This window comes from Lathamus discolor, chromosome 5 (assembly GCF_037157495.1).
Source record: "Lathamus discolor isolate bLatDis1 chromosome 5, bLatDis1.hap1, whole genome shotgun sequence".
NCBI classification, from domain to species: domain Eukaryota; kingdom Metazoa; phylum Chordata; class Aves; order Psittaciformes; family Psittacidae; genus Lathamus; species Lathamus discolor.
Window position 1 is genome coordinate 89,319,154 of NC_088888.1, and position 22,327 is coordinate 89,341,480.

General features: G+C 35.5%; 1 protein-coding gene across 1 annotated transcript in view; it reads left to right on the plus strand.

The window, feature by feature from the left end:
• CSMD1 (CUB and Sushi multiple domains 1) overlaps positions 1-22,327 on the plus strand; it is a 1,149,005-nt gene that overhangs the window by 1,068,712 nt on the left and 57,966 nt on the right. Inside the window, exons 51-53 of the mRNA XM_065681530.1 lie at positions 7,409-7,603; positions 12,069-12,242; positions 18,340-18,513. Coding sequence (XP_065537602.1) covers positions 7,409-7,603; positions 12,069-12,242; positions 18,340-18,513 — 543 coding nt within the window. The remainder of the gene's footprint in view (positions 1-7,408; positions 7,604-12,068; positions 12,243-18,339; positions 18,514-22,327) is intronic.

Below are 22,327 nucleotides of genomic sequence, written 5' to 3' on the forward strand. Positions count from 1 at the left end.
TCTCCAGGCTGAACAGCCCCAGCTTTCTCAGCCTATCTTCATACGGGAGGTGCTCCAGTCCCCTGATCATCCTCGTGGCCCTCCTCTGGACTTGTTCCAGCAGTTCCATGTCCTTTTTATGTTGAGGACACCAGAACTGCACACAATACTCCAAGTGGGTGTCTCACAAGAGCAGTAGAGGGGCAGGATCACCTCCTTCGACCTGCTGGTCACGCTCCTTTTGATGCAGCCCAGGATACAGTTGGCTTTCTGGGCTGCGAGTGCACACTGGAGCCGGCTCATATTCATTTTCTCATTGACCATCACCCCCAAGTCCTTCTCCGCAGGGCTGAACTGAATCTCTTCTCTGCCTAACCTGTAACTGTGCCTGGGATCGCTCTGACCCAGGTGTAGGACCTTACACTTGGCATGGTTAAACTTCATAAGGTCTGAGACACTTCTTTTGGTTTTGCATTTTTTATTTACATTGTTAAATATTTTTCACTATGTTCTTGTTTACCTGTGTGTCTTTCTCCTCCTGTGAAATTCCTCCGACTTGGAAATCTATGTATTTCAGTGTTCTAGAAGTGATTTCACTTTTTTCACCTAGTACAGGGGTTTTTGCTTTGGTTAAAAAATTTCAAAACTGATAGAAATGAGAACAGAAGTAGTATACATTTTTGTCTGAACATCCTTGTGATTTGTACTATCTACACTTCATATGCTGAAGATGACAAGAATCTCTGTCTTTTGGGGAGTCACTAAATATATTTTCTTAGGGTTTTTGATTTCTTGCTAGGTTGAGATGCTGTACAGTCCCAGTGTTTGCACTAAGGAGAGTTTAAGTATGTATGATACTTTTAGAACTACTGGGTGAATGTTAGCACATCATTTTTGCGAGTAAAGCTTCACTTTTTATGAGAAAGCAAAACAAAATGTTCTCTGGACCATCAGGAAACATTCCTTTAATACAGGTGTATTTTCATGCTAAAAAATATCTAATGCAAATTCTTAGTATTATGAATAATGCTTAGTTTTAGAATTTTGATAGACGTATAGTAAAAAAGATATACAGACACTTGACCACTTTAAATTAATGGAAATATAACCTTTTTTATTCCATAGGAAATTTGCAGGCCTAAACCTGCTTTAAGAAATATACAGAAAAGAGTATTAAAGTAGGATCTGCTTAATAAAAGCAGAACTTCCAGTTCCATGCACCGTCTGTGCTTTTTGACCAGATCTAAAGAACTAATTGAAACTATTGTGTGAGAAGGTAAAAAAAAAAAAAACCAATGACAGCAAATGTTATGATTTATGTCCATGTTTCTCTTTCCAAGATCAGTAGACTGAATGTGTTCACTTATTCCAAGATCACAATGACTCTTTTTTTATTTCCCTGATTATGCCAAGGTAGCCTACCGGTTTTCTAAAACCAAGTAACATATTTTGTGAACCAAGAGTATGAATGTATACAGCATATGTTTATTAACAAAAATACTGCTGAAATACGAAAACTTTTAGCCTCAATTCTCACTTGCTTTTCTTTTTGTAGGAGTAAGTGGGTGCATAACCTAGGAAATTGAGTTTGTGGTTAATTAATTTTTGTAAGAATTTAATTGTCTGGGATGGTCCCCATAATGGCATAACTTTATTTCTGTTTCCCATTACACCTTTAATATATTTGTTCAGAGATTTAAATTGGTTCCTTCTTTGGGTTATGTAATTTCTCTAATATCAAACATTTTAAAGAACAGCTAATGTTACCTTTGCATAATCTGCATATTGCAGATTTCACTGTAGAAGCTCTGGTGTGCTGAGCTGTAACTGTGATGGTTCAGACAATGATTGGAAAATAGTTAGAAATCTTAGAAGATTTTTAATAATTTTTGATGTGGCTGTACAATGACTAGTTATAGAACGATGAATCATAAGTAGTTCTGGAAGAAAGCATAAGTCGTATTACAAATGCAAAAAGGAATTTGTCAGTATAATAAGGCAAAGATTCAATACCAGCTCATTGTAGATATTGTGCAACTGCTGGGGTTTTTATTTGTTACGACATTTAGAACACTGTACCTAATAATTCTCCTAATATTTTCTTTAATAAATCTTAAATATGTTGAGTGACAAGAAGAACTTTTTTTTTTTTTGGGTTATTCTGTAGTTTTGGTTTTGTTTGTTGCTTTTTTTGTTTTCTACTAGCCTATTGAAACTATCAACTTGATAAGGTGATGCTATTTTGTTCCTACATTCTGTGGTGTATGGGATTATTTAGTTTCCTACTGTCTTCTTATTTTCCTAATACTTAGGAATTTAAACCATACTAGTCTCTCAAGCATAATATACAACTTGACCTTAATCTTGCTTTTTTTAAACTAATAATGAATTTAGTCAAAAGGGTATATTTGAACAATATAGTTCTCATTATTGTTTTATAAATTCACAATACAGTAAGAGAAAAATGCTCTTTCCCTTTCCTTATGGTTGTTTTAACTACCTGCTGAAAATGGCAACAAAGTATCAGACGGCATTAGATTTCCAAATAATATTAGCAGGTTCCTGTAATTGAGATATTTTTCCATCATATATGTTGTACTTGTCTTTTTTCTCCCTGGAAACAAGATTACATTCAGAGTCACAATATTTAAGATATTCTTGGAATAGTGTGAGATGTACTTTTTTTGCTTATTAAACAGTAAGAAAAGATAAGCAAAGACTTGTAGACAGAAGGACAACTCAGTATGAGGGTAGAGTCAGTCTTCTGGTATTGAGACTCTAAGAATTCAACCTGTTTATTGGCAACCTGGACAAAAGGATAGAATGTACCCTTAGCAAGTTTGCTGATATGAAGCTGGGGAGAGTGGCTGATGCACCTGAAGGCTGTGCTGGCATTCGGTGGGACCTTGTGTAATGGATGGGAACCTAGCTGAGAGTTGTTTCGTTCTCATGACTGAAAGACATAATAAAGTATGTTTTTGTCACCATGTATTCAGTAGAGTATATATATTCATGGTGACTGTCGGAAAGAGCCAGGAAACTGTAGGTGTGCAGCTGTTCTATGACCTTCATACTTGGCCACACCAGAGCTCCTGGCCAATGCTCTTGGTGTGGACAACAGTCAGATCATGAGAAACTGCATGGCCCCACAAGTAAACAATTACAGATCTGCCATAAAGCTGGTCGTTTTCCTAAGGGTATAAGTACAGGACCCTCTTGTGGCCAAATCCAAAGCCTCACATATGGGTCGATGCCGTGCATGGGAATTTTCCTAGTTATCTGAGACTCCTGGCATTGGCTGCTATGGGGCTTCCCAGCTTGAAGTGTGGGCGTGGATGATTCAGTGGTAATTGGCGATGTATTTCTTTTTGATCTCTCTTCTGTCTATGCAGTAATGACTTGATTCATTGCTAATTATTCTCTGTACTTATATATATATGTGATTTGCTTTCTTGTGCTTATTTACTATATATGGAGAGGTATATACCTGATTCACGTTAGTGTGATTGTTTGATTTAGTGTGCTTGTTTAATAAACTGCATATTATACCACTAGCATTAGTGGTTTTGTGGCGTACCCTGCCTGTCAGCAGAACACCTTGATAGGTTGGAGAACTGGGTGGAGAGAAACCTAATGAGGTTCAACAGGGACAAGTGTAGGGTGCTGCACCTGGGGAGGAAGAACCCCCAGTACCAATGCAGGTTGGGGTGACCTACTAGAGAGCAGTTCGGCTGAGAAGGACCTTGGAGTTTTGGTGGATGATAAGTTGACTATGAGGCAGCAGTGTGACCTTCTGTCCAGGAGGCCAGTAGTATTCTGGGGTGCATCAGGAGGAGTGTGGCCAGCAAGTCAAGGAAGGTGATCCTGCCCCTCTGCTTGACCCTAGAGAGACCACATCTGGATCACTGGGCTCTTTCAGTAAAAGGCGGGGAGCTACTGGAGAGGGTCCAGTAGAGGGGCCACAAGGGTGATCAGGGGTTTGGAGCATCTCTCTTATGAGGGACTGTGGGAGCAGGGCCTGTTTAATCTAGAGAAGGCTGAGAGGGGATCTCATTAATGCATAAAAATATCTCAAGGGTGGGTGCCAGGAGGATGGTGCCAGACTCTTTTCAGTGATGCCTGGTGACAGGACAAGGAGCAATGGCATAGACTGAAACACCCTCAGCATGAGGAAGAGCTTCTTTGTGTTGAGGGTGGCAGAGCACTGGGACCATGCTGCCCAAGGAAGTTGTGGCGACTCCCTCTGGACATACTCAAAACCTGTCTGGATTCCTGTGTAGCCTACATTCCTGTGTAGCCTGTGCTGGGTGGCCTTACCTTGGCAGCGGTTTGGACTAGATAATCCTCAGAGGTCCCTTCCAACCCTAATGATTCCATGATTCTGTAAATCTGTATATTGATAGTGCAGTGTGTTTGTTGACCGGAAAGGCAAGTGAAAAGGATAACAAAATTACAAAGAATTAATTGTTCTTAAGAGTTAAAACTAAAAGCTGAACACATTACTGCACAAATTCTTGTTAGATTTTAGTTGATGTAGTTGAACATATCTTGTTTTATTTTTTTGGTTATTGCCAATGTTTGTGTAGTAAACATTTTGCTTGGTGACTTTTTGCTCATGTCTTGAGTAGCAAATATACCTGGGCTCATAGAGCAACTAATTTTTTGTCTTTTTTTATGGTAGGTATATCTCATTATGAATTCCCTCCTTTTGGGTCTATTCAGAATTGTCAATATATGGAGATTGTCATGTCATTAAAATAGGTGATCTTAATCACAATTTCAAATTATAATTATGTTTACTGACCTATGGTCAGAAACCTGTAGGGTTTTTTTGTAAAGCAATATTATTCATATATTTCTGTATCAAAGTACCTGGAGAAAAGAGAGAACATGTTCCCATCTGCGAGATATTGAGATCATTCCTTACAGAGTTTCTTGTAAATGGCAATTTAAATAATGCCTAACCCATAGTTTGCAAGAGAGAGACTGAGAGAAGCAAATTGATGCACTCATTCATAAACCATGTGCACAAAATCAAGCATCTGTTAATAGGTTTCTTTTGTTGTTGTTTCTTGAAGGATGGGGAAAATAATCAGTCTCTGTAAAATTAAAATTTTTCAAGCAACAGTTTTAGTTGATTACATCAACATGGTCTGGAAGTATATTCTGTACTCGGTAACATCCTAAATTACAAATTGTACAATCATGTATCAGCATCTGACAGTTGTTTGTAAAGTGTACTTGCAATGAGATTCTGAGTATATTTATAGCTAAAGAAAGAAGAAATTACGTACTACCCTCAGTATGGAGAGTAGTTATTTACATAGCCTGAAATAGCTGAGCCTTGTATCTCCAAGTGTCTGAAGATCTCACCTATGGTTAAGACTAAAAGTTTTACTTTTAAACCAAATAAGAAGCTTGCTTTCATCTTTGAAAGAATCAATAAAAATATTGCTTGTAAGCAGAAGTGATAAATTTAAGGGTATTAAGAACATTTTGTGTTTTCTTACAGGCCTATATAAATTTCACTGCAAGGTATTAAGTGAAGCGTTTTGATATGCTTATTCTATTTAACAGCAAATATGAAAAAAACCTGTTTCTTGGTTAATAATTTGTAATCTTTGAGTAGCTATGAAGCACAGTTTAATATCAGTGTCAAATTAAATTATATTAGGTAGTAGGGAGTCCTCCTTTAACTTGGGAAACAGTTAATAACTAATCAGAATACTGTTATAAAGGCCAAAGTGAAGAACTGTTATGTTTCAGAGTGACTATATGCTGGCAGTCCTTCCTAAGATATACTGAAAAAAAAAAAAAATCAAAGAAAATATTCTACAAATTCAACTCAATATAACCTTATAATCTGTCTTTTGAAGTTCTTCAGATGATTTTCCCTTCATAAATTCTTGCACATCTTCACAGGTACATTGTGTGGTGCCAGTTCTGTGTTTCCTATATGCTAGAATTTACCATGATTAAGATAACTGTTGGAAAAGTTAGATGTATAATTCTAGTATTATCAAGGGTATTCTGAAAAGCGGTGGATATCTAAACTTTGACAGGATTTTTGCTTCTATCCTTTTCCTTGTAATTCAATGAGTGTCTGAAATAGTCTCTTTAATCACATATTCATACTTGTGATAAAATCACTTTATACCTCTCAGACAGCATAAATTCTACAGATCATGTAACTTTTTTTCATCAACTTATTCATCCTTTCTGTGGTAGAATGGTGTAAATTTATCATAAGGTGTTGTGGTTTAAGCACTAACCCACAACATAAGGTAAATGAGAATCAGACTCTTCTAATTTCTTCCTTATAGTTTGAGGTTTTTGCACACTTTCTCCTAATAGCTTTTGACTTACACTACATAGTGTGGTTACATTAGGATATTGTACAGAAGATCAGAGGTAATGATTCCTAAGTATACTAGGTATTTAGAAAATGTATCACCTCTTTTTAGCAAAATATAAGGAAAACAAATGAGAAACTAAATTTCTCTTACCTGTTTCTTTGTGTTTCTTTGGAAAATACAGCTTTTGTAAGTGTTGCTGGGGTAGTAGTTTTTTCTAAACTATTCTTGGGGTATAAGCAGACACTAACTCATTCAGACTTCTTCTATAGCAGGGAACTTCTGAACTACAAATATTGTATAAGAGAGCAAATAAAGCTATTTTTAAATAATCATAAATATTTTTATAAAACTTGTCTAATCTTTAGAGACACAGGCACATCAAAAATTCATGTCAATATTCTAAATGTTGTAAATAGTTTGTGCATATTATCTTGAATTGCATCGTATCAGATTGAAACTGAAAAATATTTCGAAATACTGTGTATGGTTGGTAGCTATATTAAGCCTTATGAAAAACATAAACCAGAGATCTTGTCTACTGGCATCTTTATGTTTTTGCATCAGATGTTCTAAACTGGAATATAATGATTTTCCTGAATACCCACAATATGCCATTACTAATCTTTATAGTAATTAGTATTTAAAAGTGTATTAGCAGCTTTTATGGCAGCCTATTAAAGCTTTTTAGAGCTATTCTAAAGTAAGTGTCATGGATTAGAAAATAAAGCATCATTTGAGCCTTTGCAAAAATGATACAGCATTATTTGCTTTTCCTCTTACATTATCTGTAGTCTGTGATGTGTTTTGTCTCTGAAACTTTTAAGTAAATCGCCTTAGCTAACATAACTCTATGTCATTGTTCTACTGCATTTCAGTAAATTAAAATAAGCTACCAACTCCTTCTCAATTTGTATACTCATTGTATGATGTTCATTATTTTTCCTGGAACTTGTATTTCAAGGATGCATATGGTATGGTCAATTATATATTGCAAAAGTTCTGCCAGTAAGGCAACACACATATCTATGAGTAAACTTGGGAGTAGAATGCTAATATTTGTCTTTTCTTCACAGCTGTAACTTGCCCCAGCATAGAGACTCTGGTCTCAGAACATGTTGTCTGGAGACTGATCTATGGGTCACTGAATGAGTATGGAGCTCAAGTCATGCTCAGCTGCAGTCCTGGATATTATTTATTGGGTCGAAGACTCATACAGTGTAGGACTAATGGAACCTGGAGCGTAGGCAATGAAAGGCCAAGTTGTAAGGGTAAGGAACATACTTGTTTACAGAATATCCTGTGCTTCTTAATGCATGTGTTTTATTTTATAAATATCTTAAATCCACATGCCTCCCGACTTTGTTTCTTCTTTTACCAGCATGTTATTTGCTTTTGTTGGTCTGGATATTTGGCACAGCAGCTAGTACTGCTGCCCTTAAAGCAGCAACTTTTCCTACATTACAGTAGTACTTAAACAGGTACTCTCTTTCAATTCCAGGGCAGCACAGAAGATCCCAGTATCTGAAGGAAAATAGGCAACTGACAGGCCTAGTATACTAAGCAGAACTGAAAAAACTTAGGCATTCAATTTTCTGAGTAGTACGTAACTTCAGTGAGCGATTCAAGTGGAGTGTGTCATCCTGAAAGAGTTGATTTCTTTTTAGAGAGTGACTTTTTTTCCAAAATTTAGTGAAGTTTCTGATGTTAGGTGAAGTTTTTAATGTTAGAAAATATTTGTGAATGGCTATTCTGAAACAAGCTGAAACAATAAGAGAACTTTTATGGTGGCACTGTAGAAAAAAAATTCCTGGGATCAGGTGCACAGCTTACTAAATTATACCTTCTGGTCTTTTTAATAAAACAGAACAGTATCATTCTGCTCTGTCAAACTCTGCTAAGGCTTCAGACATGTCAATTATACCTTCTGATAAATGGTACCAAAGTATTTTGTATGATTCTATGATGCTGATAAGAGAATGAACATAAACAGCAATAGCTTTTCATATTTCAAATAAATGGTGGAACAAAGCCTTCAGTGTGATATATACATTGTGACAAACAGAAGACAAAATTTATTTGCTTAAATACAAGCAATAAATTTAAATTAAATACAATATCATTATGAGACAAATTACACTTTCTAAGCTGGTAGATACTAAAAAGAACTTGGAATAGATTCTCAGCCTTCTTCAACACCTGGAGGCTTGACAAAACACCCAAAGTCATCTCAAAAGGTACTGAATCACTCCCAAGGGTGATTCAAGTATAAATTGACAGTCTCTCACTGGGAAGTATGTGGCTACAAACCCAAAGCATAGAATGTATAGAGGCAGTATTAGAGAATTATGCTAGTAATAGAAAAGAAAAAAAAAAAAGAGAACAATGAAGAACAATCTACACCATTTAACTGAAAATAATTTAAACCAATATTTATTTTATAGAAAAATAAAAAAAGATTCAAAATATTTTTAGAACAAGGCTGAAAGCTCTACCTGTAACAGCAATCAAAACGATGCATATATATATTGGAGAGACATCAATTTGATAGGTGGACCACTTGGTGGATAAAGAACTGGCTGGATGGCCACACACAAAGAGTTGTGGTCAATGGCTCAATGTCCAGCCGGTGACCACTAACAAGTGGTGTCCCTCAGGGATCGGTGTTGGGACCAGTCTTGTTCAGTCTTTGTTAGTGACATAGACAGGGGGATTGAGTGCGCCCTCAGCAAGTTTGCCAGTGACACCAAGCTGTGTGGTCCGGTTGATATGCTGGAGGGAAGGGATGCCATCCAGAGAGACCCTGACACGCTTGTAAGGTGGGCACATACCAACCTCATGAAGTTTAACCATGGCAAGTGCAAGGTCCTACACCTGGGTTGGAGCAATCCCAGGCACAGCTACAGACTAGGCAGAGAAGAGATTCAGAGCAGCCCTGCAGAGAAGGACTTGGGGGCACTGGTTGATGAGAAAATGAACATGAGCTGGCAGTGTGCGCTCGCAGCCCAAAAAGCCAACCATATCCTGGGCTGCATCAAGAGGGGAGTGACCAGCAGGTCGAAGGAGGTGATCCTGCCCCTCTACTCTGCTCTTGTGAGACCTCACATGGAGTATTGTGTGCAGTTCTGGTGTCCTCAACATAAAAAGGACATGGAACTGCTGGAACAAGTCCAGAGGAGGGCCACGAGGATGATCAGGGGACTGGAGCACCTCCCGTATGAAGACAGGCTGAGGAAGTTTGGGCTGTTCAGCCTGGAGAAGAGAAGGCTGCGTGGAGACCTCATAGCAGCCTTCCAGTATCCGAAGGGTCTCTATAAGGATTCTGGGGAGGGACTCTTGATTAAGGACTGTAGTGATGGGACAAGGGGTAACAACAGGGAAAGTTTAGATTTTATATAAGGAGGAAGTTCTTTACTGTGAGAGTGGTGAGGCACTGGAATGGGTTGCCCAAGGAAGTTGTGAATGCTCCATACCTGGCAGTGTTCAAACCCAGTTTGGACAGAGCCTTGGGTGGTATGGTTTTAGTGTGAGGTGTCCCTGCCCATGGCAGGGGGGTTGGGACTAGATGATCTTAAGGTCCTTTCCAGCCCTAACTATTGTATGATTCTATACATGAAAGCAGTGTATTTGATCTTATCTAAATGATGATGGGGTGTGGAATTATGTTTGTTCTGGTTTACTCCTTTCGTTTTGTTCGGAGAAAATTTATTGTCTGAAAAATACTCAGTTGGAAAAAATAAGGTGACTATTTTATATCTCTTATAAATCATTGAGATTTTTATCAGTTTTCATATTTAAAATTAGAGAGTGGAGGGTTTTTTTCTGTTAACTGCATTTGTGCCCCTTTTGAGCACACATGGTAAAAAAACCCAGGTTTTTGTTTGCTGCCTAATATGCAGCTACCAGTCAGCAGCTGAGAAGTTTTTGAAAAGCTAGTTGTTGACCAGCTTCTATAATTATAGAATTTTTATGTAAGTAGCAAAAGGGGTGACCCACATGCGATGCTTTTAACCAAAAGCAAAGTATTAGGTAGCTAGATACAGAAACTCAGGGAGCTGCTGATTGAAAATGGATTAGTTTATTCATAAGACAGGTACATTATTTTTCACTCTGATACAGGACTGATTAGGATTGACTTATGGCAAACTTCATTCTCTAAGAGATGTTCAGTAATATTTCCTTTGGATATAGATCATTAGTATCCAGAAATACACTGTAGAGGATTTTGAGGAGCCTACTGTTTACTTTCTTTCTGTCATTCACACGCTGAGGATAGGATATATAAATATAGAGTCTATCTGTTTATATTTCTAAAGCAGCAGGAAAGCTGATTGAAACACTGATGGTAAGGCATTTAGATTATATTTATCAATATGTACTTGCAAGTAGTATCTCTAATGAAATTGTAAAACATAAAACTAAGAGGGTTCTCGATTGAGAGATACCTAGCCAGTGAATTTATTTTACTTTGTTAAGAATATGCTGAACAGCTGCCTAACTTGTCAGGTGGCTCATTATTCATGTAGTTTAATTATTTTTAATTTGAATCACTGTAATTAAAAATAATAAAGCATTTGTAATATGTTTAGAACAATTAATTCCATTACATTTTAGGAAAATAATTTGATTTTTAAATATATGCATAAGTTTCATATTCAGCATTAGCATTAGAAGTTGCAGTGGTAGGCTACTCCACAAATTACGTTAGTGTGACTTCACTGTAGTCTAAATGAGTTTTATTCACCTCTGAATACCTTATGCATAAGAAACTTTGGTCACGTATATTCTGATTATGACTGACTTAATTGCACAGTGGCATGTACTTTATCTTATCCAACTTCTACCCAATTCCATGTTGTTTTCTATAATGAACTTTTAAAAATATTGAAGAATGTGGTCATGAGTTTTCAGATGGGAAGTTCAGTTGTGATTAACGTGCTTTGAAAAGTAAACCCATGAATTATGCTAACATGTAAGTGAAGTTCTTGAAGGCATTGCTTTGGATCTTAAATTACAATATTATTGATATATTCTTCTAGAAACAAAAGATATGATAGTATGGTTTAAATTAAATTAGAGTTCAATACATTCTTAAAAGGTATTTTTTTGCTCAGTGCCTGTAATAGCTGTGGGTTGCAGCAGAGCTGATGCTACTGGAGGTTTCTGTGATAACAGGTCAAGTCTAGAAAAAACAGAATATTCATATTTTTAGCAAGTAGACTACCATATATGTTATATGATCATGAACTGTGGTGGGGAATGAGAAAAAAAGATTGTTCGTAACAATTCGGAGTACTACATGTTAAAAAAGATAATATCTTTAAACAGACATTACACTTAAAATGGCCAGGGAAAGTATATTTGAGGAGTAGTCAGGAGTATGCACATGTGGGAAATAACCTCAGCTGCCCCAGACGTTGTTGTTATTCACTTGTTTTGGAACTGCAAATACAGATTGTGTTTAAAGCTGCTGTCAAGATGTGAAGATATCCTAATGAATTTTCAAATTTAGAACATGTGTTGCCAAATCCTGCATATGAAACCCTTACTGTGATCTACAATTCTTACATTTATTACTTTTAAATATTAAACTATTTAAAATATTTTAAAATGTTAAATTTAAACATAATTTACGTTTTCAGAAAATGTGAGATGGGACATTGTCTTCCAGTCTGAGAAATAATGAAAAGTATTTTCATACTTCAGATTTTTGCTGTTTGTCTTTTTTTTATCTAGTTATCTCCTGCGGTGGTCTTCCATCTCCACCAAACGGAAATAAGATTGGAACCTTAACAGTGTATGGAGCTACTGCAATATTCACCTGTAACACAGGATACACATTAGTTGGTTCCCATGTGAGAGAATGCTTGGCAAATGGTCTCTGGAGTGGTACTGAAACCCAATGCCTAGGTAAGAAAAAATGTAGTATCAAGTACCAGAATTCAGCTCTTACCATTCAACAATAAAGGTATCTTAAATATAGAAATATTGTGTACTGCGTGCAATTTTATACTACTCTACTAGCATATAACTTTTTATTAGAAATTCAGTTATATTTGATGTTGTTGGAGTGCTTTTTTGGACGAGGAGGGTGTTTTAAGTGGATCAGTTCATTGTCCACATTTACAATATTCTAATTTGCTTTGTAAAGCAGTCACAGAGTGTGTGATGAAACTAAGCTGGAAGATGAACTTCAGAAGTGTTTCTGATGCATTCCAGCTACTAATGATCTTTCAGCATACTGAGCATTCAGTCAAGGGACATAGACAAGAGACAGCACAAAGTAAAACAAAAGCAGCACCCTTCCAAACCCTGAGATACATTTAGCTTGGACTGTAGGTTCTCGCCGCAACTCTTGCATTCTTCAGAGCCACTCATGCTGGTTTGCACTTCTCATATATACATATAAAAACTGTTTTCTTTTTCAGTAGGCTTTGAGATAGTGGTGTACTCAGCAATGGGTATACTTTTTGGCTGTGGTCAGTATATTTATTTCTGGAATCTTTTACTTAGTTTTTCTACCATCATTTTACAGATTTCCTTCTTGCATCTCGGCTGAATGTACTCAGTCACTCTCAGGAAAGGAGGAATCTCTTTTTTCCAGAGTTCAACCTCACTTGAAAAGCAGCTTTCTTCTCTGCTACCTAGCTTTATGCTTTTAGTAGAACACATCGTATTCCATGTTTATCTAGTACATTTTAAACAAGACAAATTGACCACGTATCATATGCAAGAATTTAATTGTTATACAAAGAAAATAATTGATTTTAAAAAACAACCGACAGAGCAACTAGAGTAACTAATATATCAATATCCAGAATAATCCATCTTCCTGATTTTTTTTTCAGCAATAAAACAGTAAAAGCATTGTTTTATAAGGAAGTGGTAGCCATAAAATAAATTGTCAGAAATTATTCTCTATCCAGAACTCATCTTTTGTAAATTTTTGAGGTAGGCTAGAGCATTGTTTGACTAATTAGATAGATATCTAACAGTAACATTTGAATTAAAGCTTTTAAATAAATTATGCTGATTATTTTCTTAGAAAATGCTTTCTCCTCCCATTCTGTAGAAACATGAAGTTTTTAAAAGTATGTTAGCACAACAATTCTGCGTGTGAAAAATAAAATGATAGTTATCTCTTCTGACCTTGCTATTTTCAAAACATCACATTGAAAGTATCCCTGATGGTGTCAGTTCCATGAAGCAAGTCATAATGAACACATGTACATTTACAGTAAGTCAGTGTCAGTATGCATCTGTGAGAAGGAACCTTTAATATACCTAAAGAACTGATAATGAAAGGTTGCTGAGCATTCTTAGACGCTTGAACCCTTTCTTAAATTTCTCAATGTTAATAATGTCACTGTCTTTCAATGTTCAGATAAACAGATATGTGATCTTTTGTATATGAGGTTGCTGCTGCTCATTACCTTATAGATATAAGTGGTAATTATTTACTCTGCTGTTTTGCCTGAAATTTCTAAGCAAAGGTAATTCATAGTACTATCATCAAGGGTATTTGCAATTACTGAACTTTGAGTTCATGCTCTCACCAAGGTGCAGAAACAAAATAAATGACTACAGTTTCCCTGAGCAAAACATAGACAATCAGAGCTGCATTTTAAAACAGAATCATTCCCCTGGTAGAATATTCTATTAAAAGGAAAGAATATCGGCATCACAGTAACTGAGTGTGATGGGACCACATACCAACTCAATCATGTCTTCAAATAAACAATTTTCAAGTATCATGAATTTCACCTTAACAAGTTATTCAGAAAGAAGAAAAGCAAGTATCATTCGAAAAACATGTTTTTACCAGAGTACTAGTGACAACAACCTGCATTTCTGGACATCTTTAATACCTGAAAATACTTTGAGAAAATATTTTGAAACAGGTTGCAAACCACAAACAGTAATGCACTAACAGACAAAAGCATGATAATCTAACTGGTGAAAAAGAATACAGTTATTAACTCTATTCTTCCTCTGAATAGAACATAAAATTTTATGGGGTATAGGTGAAATACAGAGATGTGGGAGTCTTCTCTCTGAGACAGGGATAAAATCTCAGTCTTTGTGTCCTACTTGCCATGATGATTGCCTTTTTTCTTTCAATCCAGATACTAGGCTCCATCAGCAAGGAAAATGAAGGCAAAATCTTTAAGAAAAATAGCATGAGATCATGTAATACAGACCTGAATTAAGATTTTATAATCTTTAATAATGTATTTCTGGTTGATTCCTTCATTTTCCAACAGTAATGTTTGTAGTACATTTTTTTGTGAATATTGTTTTACTATTTTTGTGAAAAATATTCTCGTCATCTCTTACAATACAGAGTGGTCAGAAGGAGTGAGTATTGTCTCACAGAGCTAACCTAGCTTCTGAATGGCAGTTCATTATTAGTGAGTTCCCAGCAAGATGTAGCTGTTTCTTGCAAATGTTGTCGACAGGAAAAACACTTTGCTGGTTTGATATATTTTCAGTTCCATACACGTTATTTTACAGTTCAAAATATGCTGTATTAAGAATTATGTCGTTTTGATGTAGGAAATACTGGCATAAATGGAGTATACTTTAATTACCACTTCTTTTGATATTTAGAGCAGTAAAGGAGTAAAATAAATCTTCTTTTACTTAGGGAAAAGAAATCCACTGGGGTGCTGGTTAGGAGAATGCTATGCTTCAGCATTACTTTTTCACATACATAAGTTCATCCATTCCACAGTGGAACTGTATAAGAGGTTCACATAGGAAGATACATCAGCTTCCTGCTGGTATTAGGTTATCCTGGACTGATGCTGACTGACATTTAAAAGATGTTGGAACTGCAACTGTGAAGATCCAACAGACCCAAGACTGTATGTGTAGGAGTATTTTTCTCAGCCCTTTCTTCTGTTGCAAACATGCAAGCTATGTTTACCCCTCAGGCTTCTGCAGTGTGTTATATACCATTCATTGATAGTGTAGTGTCTGACACCTGTGTTTGATTATTTCAAACATAAAGATATGTGTTAGCCATCATTCATGTTAACTAACCTGAAATACCACTTCATCATCTGATCAGTAGTAATAGTATTTAGTACTTACGTATTGCTTTTCTTTTTTGAAAGGCTATAAACACAGGATAATTCGGCTGCCAACATAGAAAAACTAAATAATACACAAATCTCAGTGCATTCTGTTTGTATGATAAATAACTCTTGCCCATGAAAGGCCAGAAAAAGAATTCTGTTCTATCCTGACTACTGAGAAATATATTTTACCCCTGAACACTCCAGAAGATTAACTGTCTACAGTATCCATAAGTTTAGATTCAAATAGTCTAGAGATGGAAAAGAACTGATCAGTATGGGAGCTACATAGTTAACGATACCAGTTTATTTTTTAAGTCAGCTTAAAAACTACACACAGTGAAGCTTTTGACTCTTTGCAAAACAGTAATAGATTTACTAGACATCATAGTTAGGAAAGGCTGTCTCTATATACAGGTTGAATTTCATTTACATGAAGTCATTCTTTTCTTCTCCAGGAGTGATTTGCTGTTGGATTTTGTCTGTTTCATTTTTATGGTTTTTTTTTTCTTTTCACTAATGCATTGAAATTGGTCTCCATTACTATTTATTTTATCCCTTTGGTCATTTCTAAAACTTTTTTTTCTTTTTTTTTTTCCACCTGCATTTTAAACAATTTCAACAGACCTATTTCCACTTGGAATGAACACAGGACCTCTTGCAGGAACTATTACTGCAGTAAGAGCAAAGCTTGTCTTGTGATACTTCCCAAGTGTTTTTCTAAGAATATTTGATGGACTGTTTTATACTTCATTAATTACATTGTTGAATGCAACCCTGTGCTTAGAACAGTTAAATGCATCAGTGTCTACCTCACTAGACAAAAAAATACCACATTTAAAGCTGGAACATTGTTAATGATTATTTAGTCTTTGCTAATTTCAAATTCTGACAAACTCTGTAGTGCCAATAATATCGCACAGTTCTAAGGGTGAAAATCTAAATTTGAGTTACCACATGCACACCACAGATGGTTGTGTGTCTGTGTGAGAGAACGTAGAGAGGCAGGAAGTGGTTTAGTAGCAATCTAAGATCCTAAATTCCCAACAAGGTCAGTGGAACTATGCAGTCTTCTCCAGAGAGCTGTTCAGGAAAGGCAAATTCTTAAAATTTAAAGCTAGATGATGTGAATGCCACCAGGTGTGTATTCCTAAATTTCAAGGACAGCATGCTCCAAATTTATTTCAGAGGTGCCTTTAGGACTTACCTGAAGCCTGTGAAAATCAGGAGGCAAACACCCAGGGAGCTCTGAATGAGCCTTTCCATTTCAAAGGAATGATAATGACTCACAGATGCTTTTTACCTGTACGGTACATGCATGAATATAGTTCAGGACAGCTATAGGTGAAATAGGTATCACTTTATGTTACCCACTGTCTGTGTAGAATCAATTTATGATTTCAAGCCATCTGAGTACGCTAATTGTTGTATCTCAGGAAAGGCTTCCTTTGTGACATGAGTACTATTACCCTGGAGTAATGTATCCTGTATTGTTTGACCGTAGCTGATATAACTGAGGTAACAGTGCTGGTAGACATTCCTTCCTTTCCATACCTTCATCTGTCTGGAAAAGGTGGTTACTTCAAAGTGTTCTGACCAAATTTGAAAGCAATATAAAGAAGAGTTGTAATTTTGATATGAATATGAATTTATAAGCACAGAAATGGCGTTAAATATACCAGTTTACCTAACAATCAACTGAAAAAAAAAAATAAAGGTGATTATCATTTGAGAAAGTGAACAGAGTAAAAACACTGTCTACAATTACTAAAAACCATTAATAAATAAACATGAACTTCGCTGTAGAAGCTAGAGTTGAATGTTAGGACATATTTCAATGTAACAAGATATACTTAGCTGAAGAAGTACTTATTTTTTTCTTTCAAGTCTCTGTAGAAACCTGCTTTTCACAGGCATTTATTTAGACTGCAGAAAATTTCTAATATATATACATAGGGGACTAAATCAGCTAATACAGCTAAGTGGGACATATATACATATGTGAAATAACTCTGTGTTTCTTCTCGTAAAGGCAGTAGGCTGACTATGATTCCACAGAAATTATCTTTTTATTTACATTTAATTGCAGTCTTAGGAACTGTCTACTAATGTCTGAAGACCTACTAGTGAGAAATCAGTTGTTTCTTGGATATGTATAGTAACAAGGATTATGTTTGAATAAAATAACAGCACCAGGACATGGTAATGAGCATGGCACTTGATCATCTCTCCTGTTAATTCATTATAACAATGCCTAGACATGTCTTTTGCTACAATTCTGCAAGACAGTTTCCAAGAAGAGATCCAGTTAGCTTACAGTAGCACTGATCCTGTGCTGGTTTGGAGGGCAAGAGATTTTCGTTTTATGGATGTAGACTGCTCTGTGCTGCTTGGCCTCTGCCAGATAATGGTCTCAACCATGTTTAATTTATTAGTAGAGATCTACAAAGTCCAAGGCAAATCATGAATAAGAGAAATCAGAATTCTATGATGAAATAATAGAATGGATTTGAGATTTAAAGGCATTTTAATTCAAACTTCTCTCAGGAAAAAAGAATCCTTACTAAGGCTAGGGGGAAAAAATGCTGAAATTGTCAGTTTTCTAGCAATTAAACTGATTTGTAATTTCAGACATTTGTAATTTATATTATCCAGACATTCTTTGAACAAATATGTCATTTCTGCAACAGAATCTGCAGAAACTACACAAATGAAAATTTAAGGTATTTGAGTATCACTTCACCCTTAAAAAAAGTAGAAATATCATGTGTAGTTTTTGCATCTCAGAACTTGATCTGTACAGTGCAGAGTCTAATACATTGTTCATTGAAAGCAAGGTTGAACTTCTATTTTTCTGTCAGCATTCTTATAAAGTTGACAAGGTTTATAAGAATATATGGGTTTGATGGGTTGTTCTTCTATTGTAGCTGGTCACTGTGGTTCTCCAGACCCAATTGTAAATGGTCATATTAGTGGAGATGGTTTCAGTTATCGCGATACTGTAGTTTACCAGTGTAATCCTGGCTTTCGACTTGTTGGTACATCTGTCAGAATTTGCCTGCAGGATCACAAGTGGTCTGGACAAACTCCTGTTTGTGTCCGTAAGTACCATTAATTTTTCACTTAACTATTACTATTATTTTAAATGTAATTGAACATTAACAGTAGATTGGATGTTCAGAGTTGTTTGAATGAGGAGCTCAGATCGGATATTTATTGGACCTGTTTTCAATTACAAGAGTCATAATGATAATCTAATCCAGTTCGTAGCCTGGCACAGGCTGAATAACTATATCCAGTAGTTTCTGGATTTTGTTGTTTCAGAAACAGGATGACATAGGCAGTGAAGTGGATTGAACAACAGCCTGCAACTGTATAACTTCATTTATCTTTCTCTCTCTCTCTCGGCATAATTTCTATGTCAAGTATGGGTTTACCGAGCCTCTCCCCTATTTTTTCAGCAGGAATACCTAAATCTCTTAACCTGTTTTCATTGTTTATTAGGTAAAGCTGAAATACTGTTCATCTGTACTGTTTTGATGACTGCCCATTTTTCCAAGTAGCCCCCTTATTACTTACCAATGCAAGTCCAGGCAGGGTATTGGATTATAGTTAGAAAAAATGTTAGCTATTTTATACCCTTTAGTAGGGTTTATTTTGCTCTGAATTCACCTGCTTTTGAAAATCCTATAATTAATTGCTGGAACTATTAAGTCTTTCCTACACTACTTACTTCCTCATTTAAATGGCAGGCTTTCTGAAATTTTCTGAAGCATCAGCCATTTAATCAGACAAGTCTGATTTTTCATATTTTTATTTTACTATTGTGTAGTTGATTTAATTATTCTTTTTCTAGTTTTAATGTCTCACCACTTTTATACCACATTTATTCTTTTTAATGAAGCATTTATATCAACTATTTCAATTTTGCAGTTTTTTTGAGATGTCTGCAATTCATACAGATGTGGTTTTGTCTGCACATAGTCACTGAGATGATCAGCTTTGCTGTTTAATCCATGTTAGTATTTTTTATTTCATTTCTGAGAAAATATTTTACTGATAAATCACTGGATTTGCTATTTATTTCCCTATTTACCTTCTTAGCTGCAGAAAATATCTACCAAGTCTCATTGTCCTTTTAAAATCCTATCTATATCTTCAAGTGATTTATATTAATCAGAGGAGAAATGCCACCACCTAGCAGTATTACTTTTAGTAGATTAATTTTACCATGCAGTGAACAAAATCCCCTCAAAAGAAAAGGGCAAAGCTGAGGGTTGGGGGGAGGGATGTAGAAGCTGTTTCTTCCTGAATTGACGTTATCATTAGTGTTTTTAAGAATAACTGGCAGCAAATTCTGTCATTACAGGTTGCCTAATGCTTTCTGTTGCAACATGCTTTTCTTTTGCTTATAATTCCGCCAGACTAAAAGGCCCTACAAAATGATTTTTTTTTTTTTTTTTAAGTCAGCATCCAACCTTCATAGAAATGTCTCTGTTATTTCTAGGGTGGAAACCAAAAACATACTCTTTATTAATGCTAGAGAACGCTCTCTAATGTTACACTGAAATGGCCTTCTGAGTGAGCAGTGGTGGATCAGGAACTAGAAATACGGTAAAGGTACCAGGAAGAAGTTATGGGCTGTACCCCTAAAATTTATCACAAATTGGGCTTAATTTTGTGAGATTTTTACAGAAGATCATGTGTCTTTTTATTTTTCTGATTGGCTTTGAAAGGAATTTCAGAGTTGTAAGTACTAGACATTGTAATCTTCAGAAATGACCTAAATATTCAGAGTACCCCACCCATTACTACTTTAGCTTCTTAGTCTTATATGAGTGTCAGCCTCCTTTATCTTGCATGATTTGTGACACTCAGCTGTTTCCCTGTCTCTTTACTGGATACCCAGTTGGACCACACTTTAGCCAGATACTCTCTGAAAGATCTTTTCACTTGCTGTCTATCGAGAGTTAACAGGAAATATGAAGGTGTCTGATTAGTTCCTTGTGAGTAACTTTAAAAATTAAAATATTGAAAATTATTTTAAAAAATATTATTTCAATAAAAATATGTACTGATGATAGCCGAAACACAGGCTTTTTCTATATAGCTGGGAAGTTAGACTGGATTTTTTTTTGTTGTCCAAGTACTGTCAGTACTGCTGCTATTTTTTTCTGGGTTACATATTTTCTGTGGTGAGATTGGAATCTCCAGGGTCTAAGAAAGGCACCGTGTTAAAGACTGGAGTATATATTTTGAGAGTTTTATTACATTAAGTGGGTTGATCTTTTTGCAGTATAATAGGCAAATGTGTAATTCCTTAGTGAGTATTGATTTCAGACATGCTAAGCGCATCTGTTTTCCCATGACACATTTAGTGTATGTGTAGGTACACAAGCATGCATGTGCATACATGCATAGGGCAGTTATTTATATTAAGATGGAGGAGAGAATTTATAATTCATCATTTAGATGATACAAAACCAACAGTGCTAACCTTTATTTGAAGTGTCTTGGCTACTGCTGTGGTAAACTATTAAATTGATTGCATAAAAGCCTGGTGATTGAAAACACAATAGTGCCAAAATTATCTACTTTGTTTTTTCTTAAAAAATAAAAATGCTTTGAAGTACTGTCTGCTTTATGAATCCAGCCATTGCAATGTTGATCAGTCAACAGGTCAGTGATATCTAGTAACTGCAATGGAGCAGTGGCAGAACTAGATGCAGTGATTAAGAGCATCTAAGCTCTTTACTTTCTGAAAAGCATTACAAAAGACAGAATCCTGTGAAGACTAATGAGGTCTAAATGCAAGCTGGCTGAGTAGTCATACTAGAAGTATGCTTCTGTTGAAATAGGCAACTGAATGGAATTACCCTTCATTATCAGACTTTTTACAAGAGACCTAAATTTTGTGTTGTTAAAACCTATGTCATTTAATTTGTTCATGAAACTGCAGAAAGTTTAAGGTAATAGATTTTTTTTTTAATAGGTTTTTATATGGGAACTGTGTTAACTGATTTATTATGCCCCTTGAAATTATTTTATTTATTAAAACTTAATCATCTGTAACAGTTGAAAAAATGAAACAACTGTGCTAGAGTAAAGTTGATCCTGTGTATGTAGTAAGACTTTATTCTGCTGTTTTGGGTTTCGTCTTAAAATGCTGCAAATGAAATAGCACAGAAAGGACTCAAGTGATGTAAGTAGATTTATTTAAACAATTTAAGTGTAAATGCGTAAATCTGTATACAGGAAGGTGTCCAGTTTAATTCCCTAAGTTCAGCTACTCTTGAAAAGAATGTTTCACAGTTGAACTCTGTATGTAATAAAAAGAAACACGTTTAAATTATTTTTCACATTATTCTTCAATTTAAAAAAGAGAAAAAAAAAGCAACAGAAAAACAAACCACAAAAGAATATAGCTAAAGATAAATGTGCATAGGATATTTATTTAAGTATGACAAATATCACCAACACAATGTTGAAAAATTGTATGTGTTTATACATATGTATATATATACACACACACATTCTGACTTTATATTGCCAGTATCTATGCTTTTCTGTATTTCTCTGTACTATCTTATTGGTTTGTCATGTGGAAAGCTAGAGCTTGACCATAATATGTGTATTTTTTTAAGTGTAATTTGAGCTTAATCAACACATGTAATACACATAATGAGAAAAATTTGCTCCCAACAATTTCTCTATTGCCATGAGAAAATCTGCTTAAAAGGATCACTTCTTCAGCAAAGCAGCTTAACAACTTTGGAAGAGGAGTGCTTCAGAACTCCAGAATGCTCTGAAGTAGTACATCAAATTCAATTTGTTTCTCTCTACTACATTTAAAAGCTGGCAGGGAAAAAATATTTTCTTTTATTTGCATTAGTAGGAAATATAGTGAACTCTAAA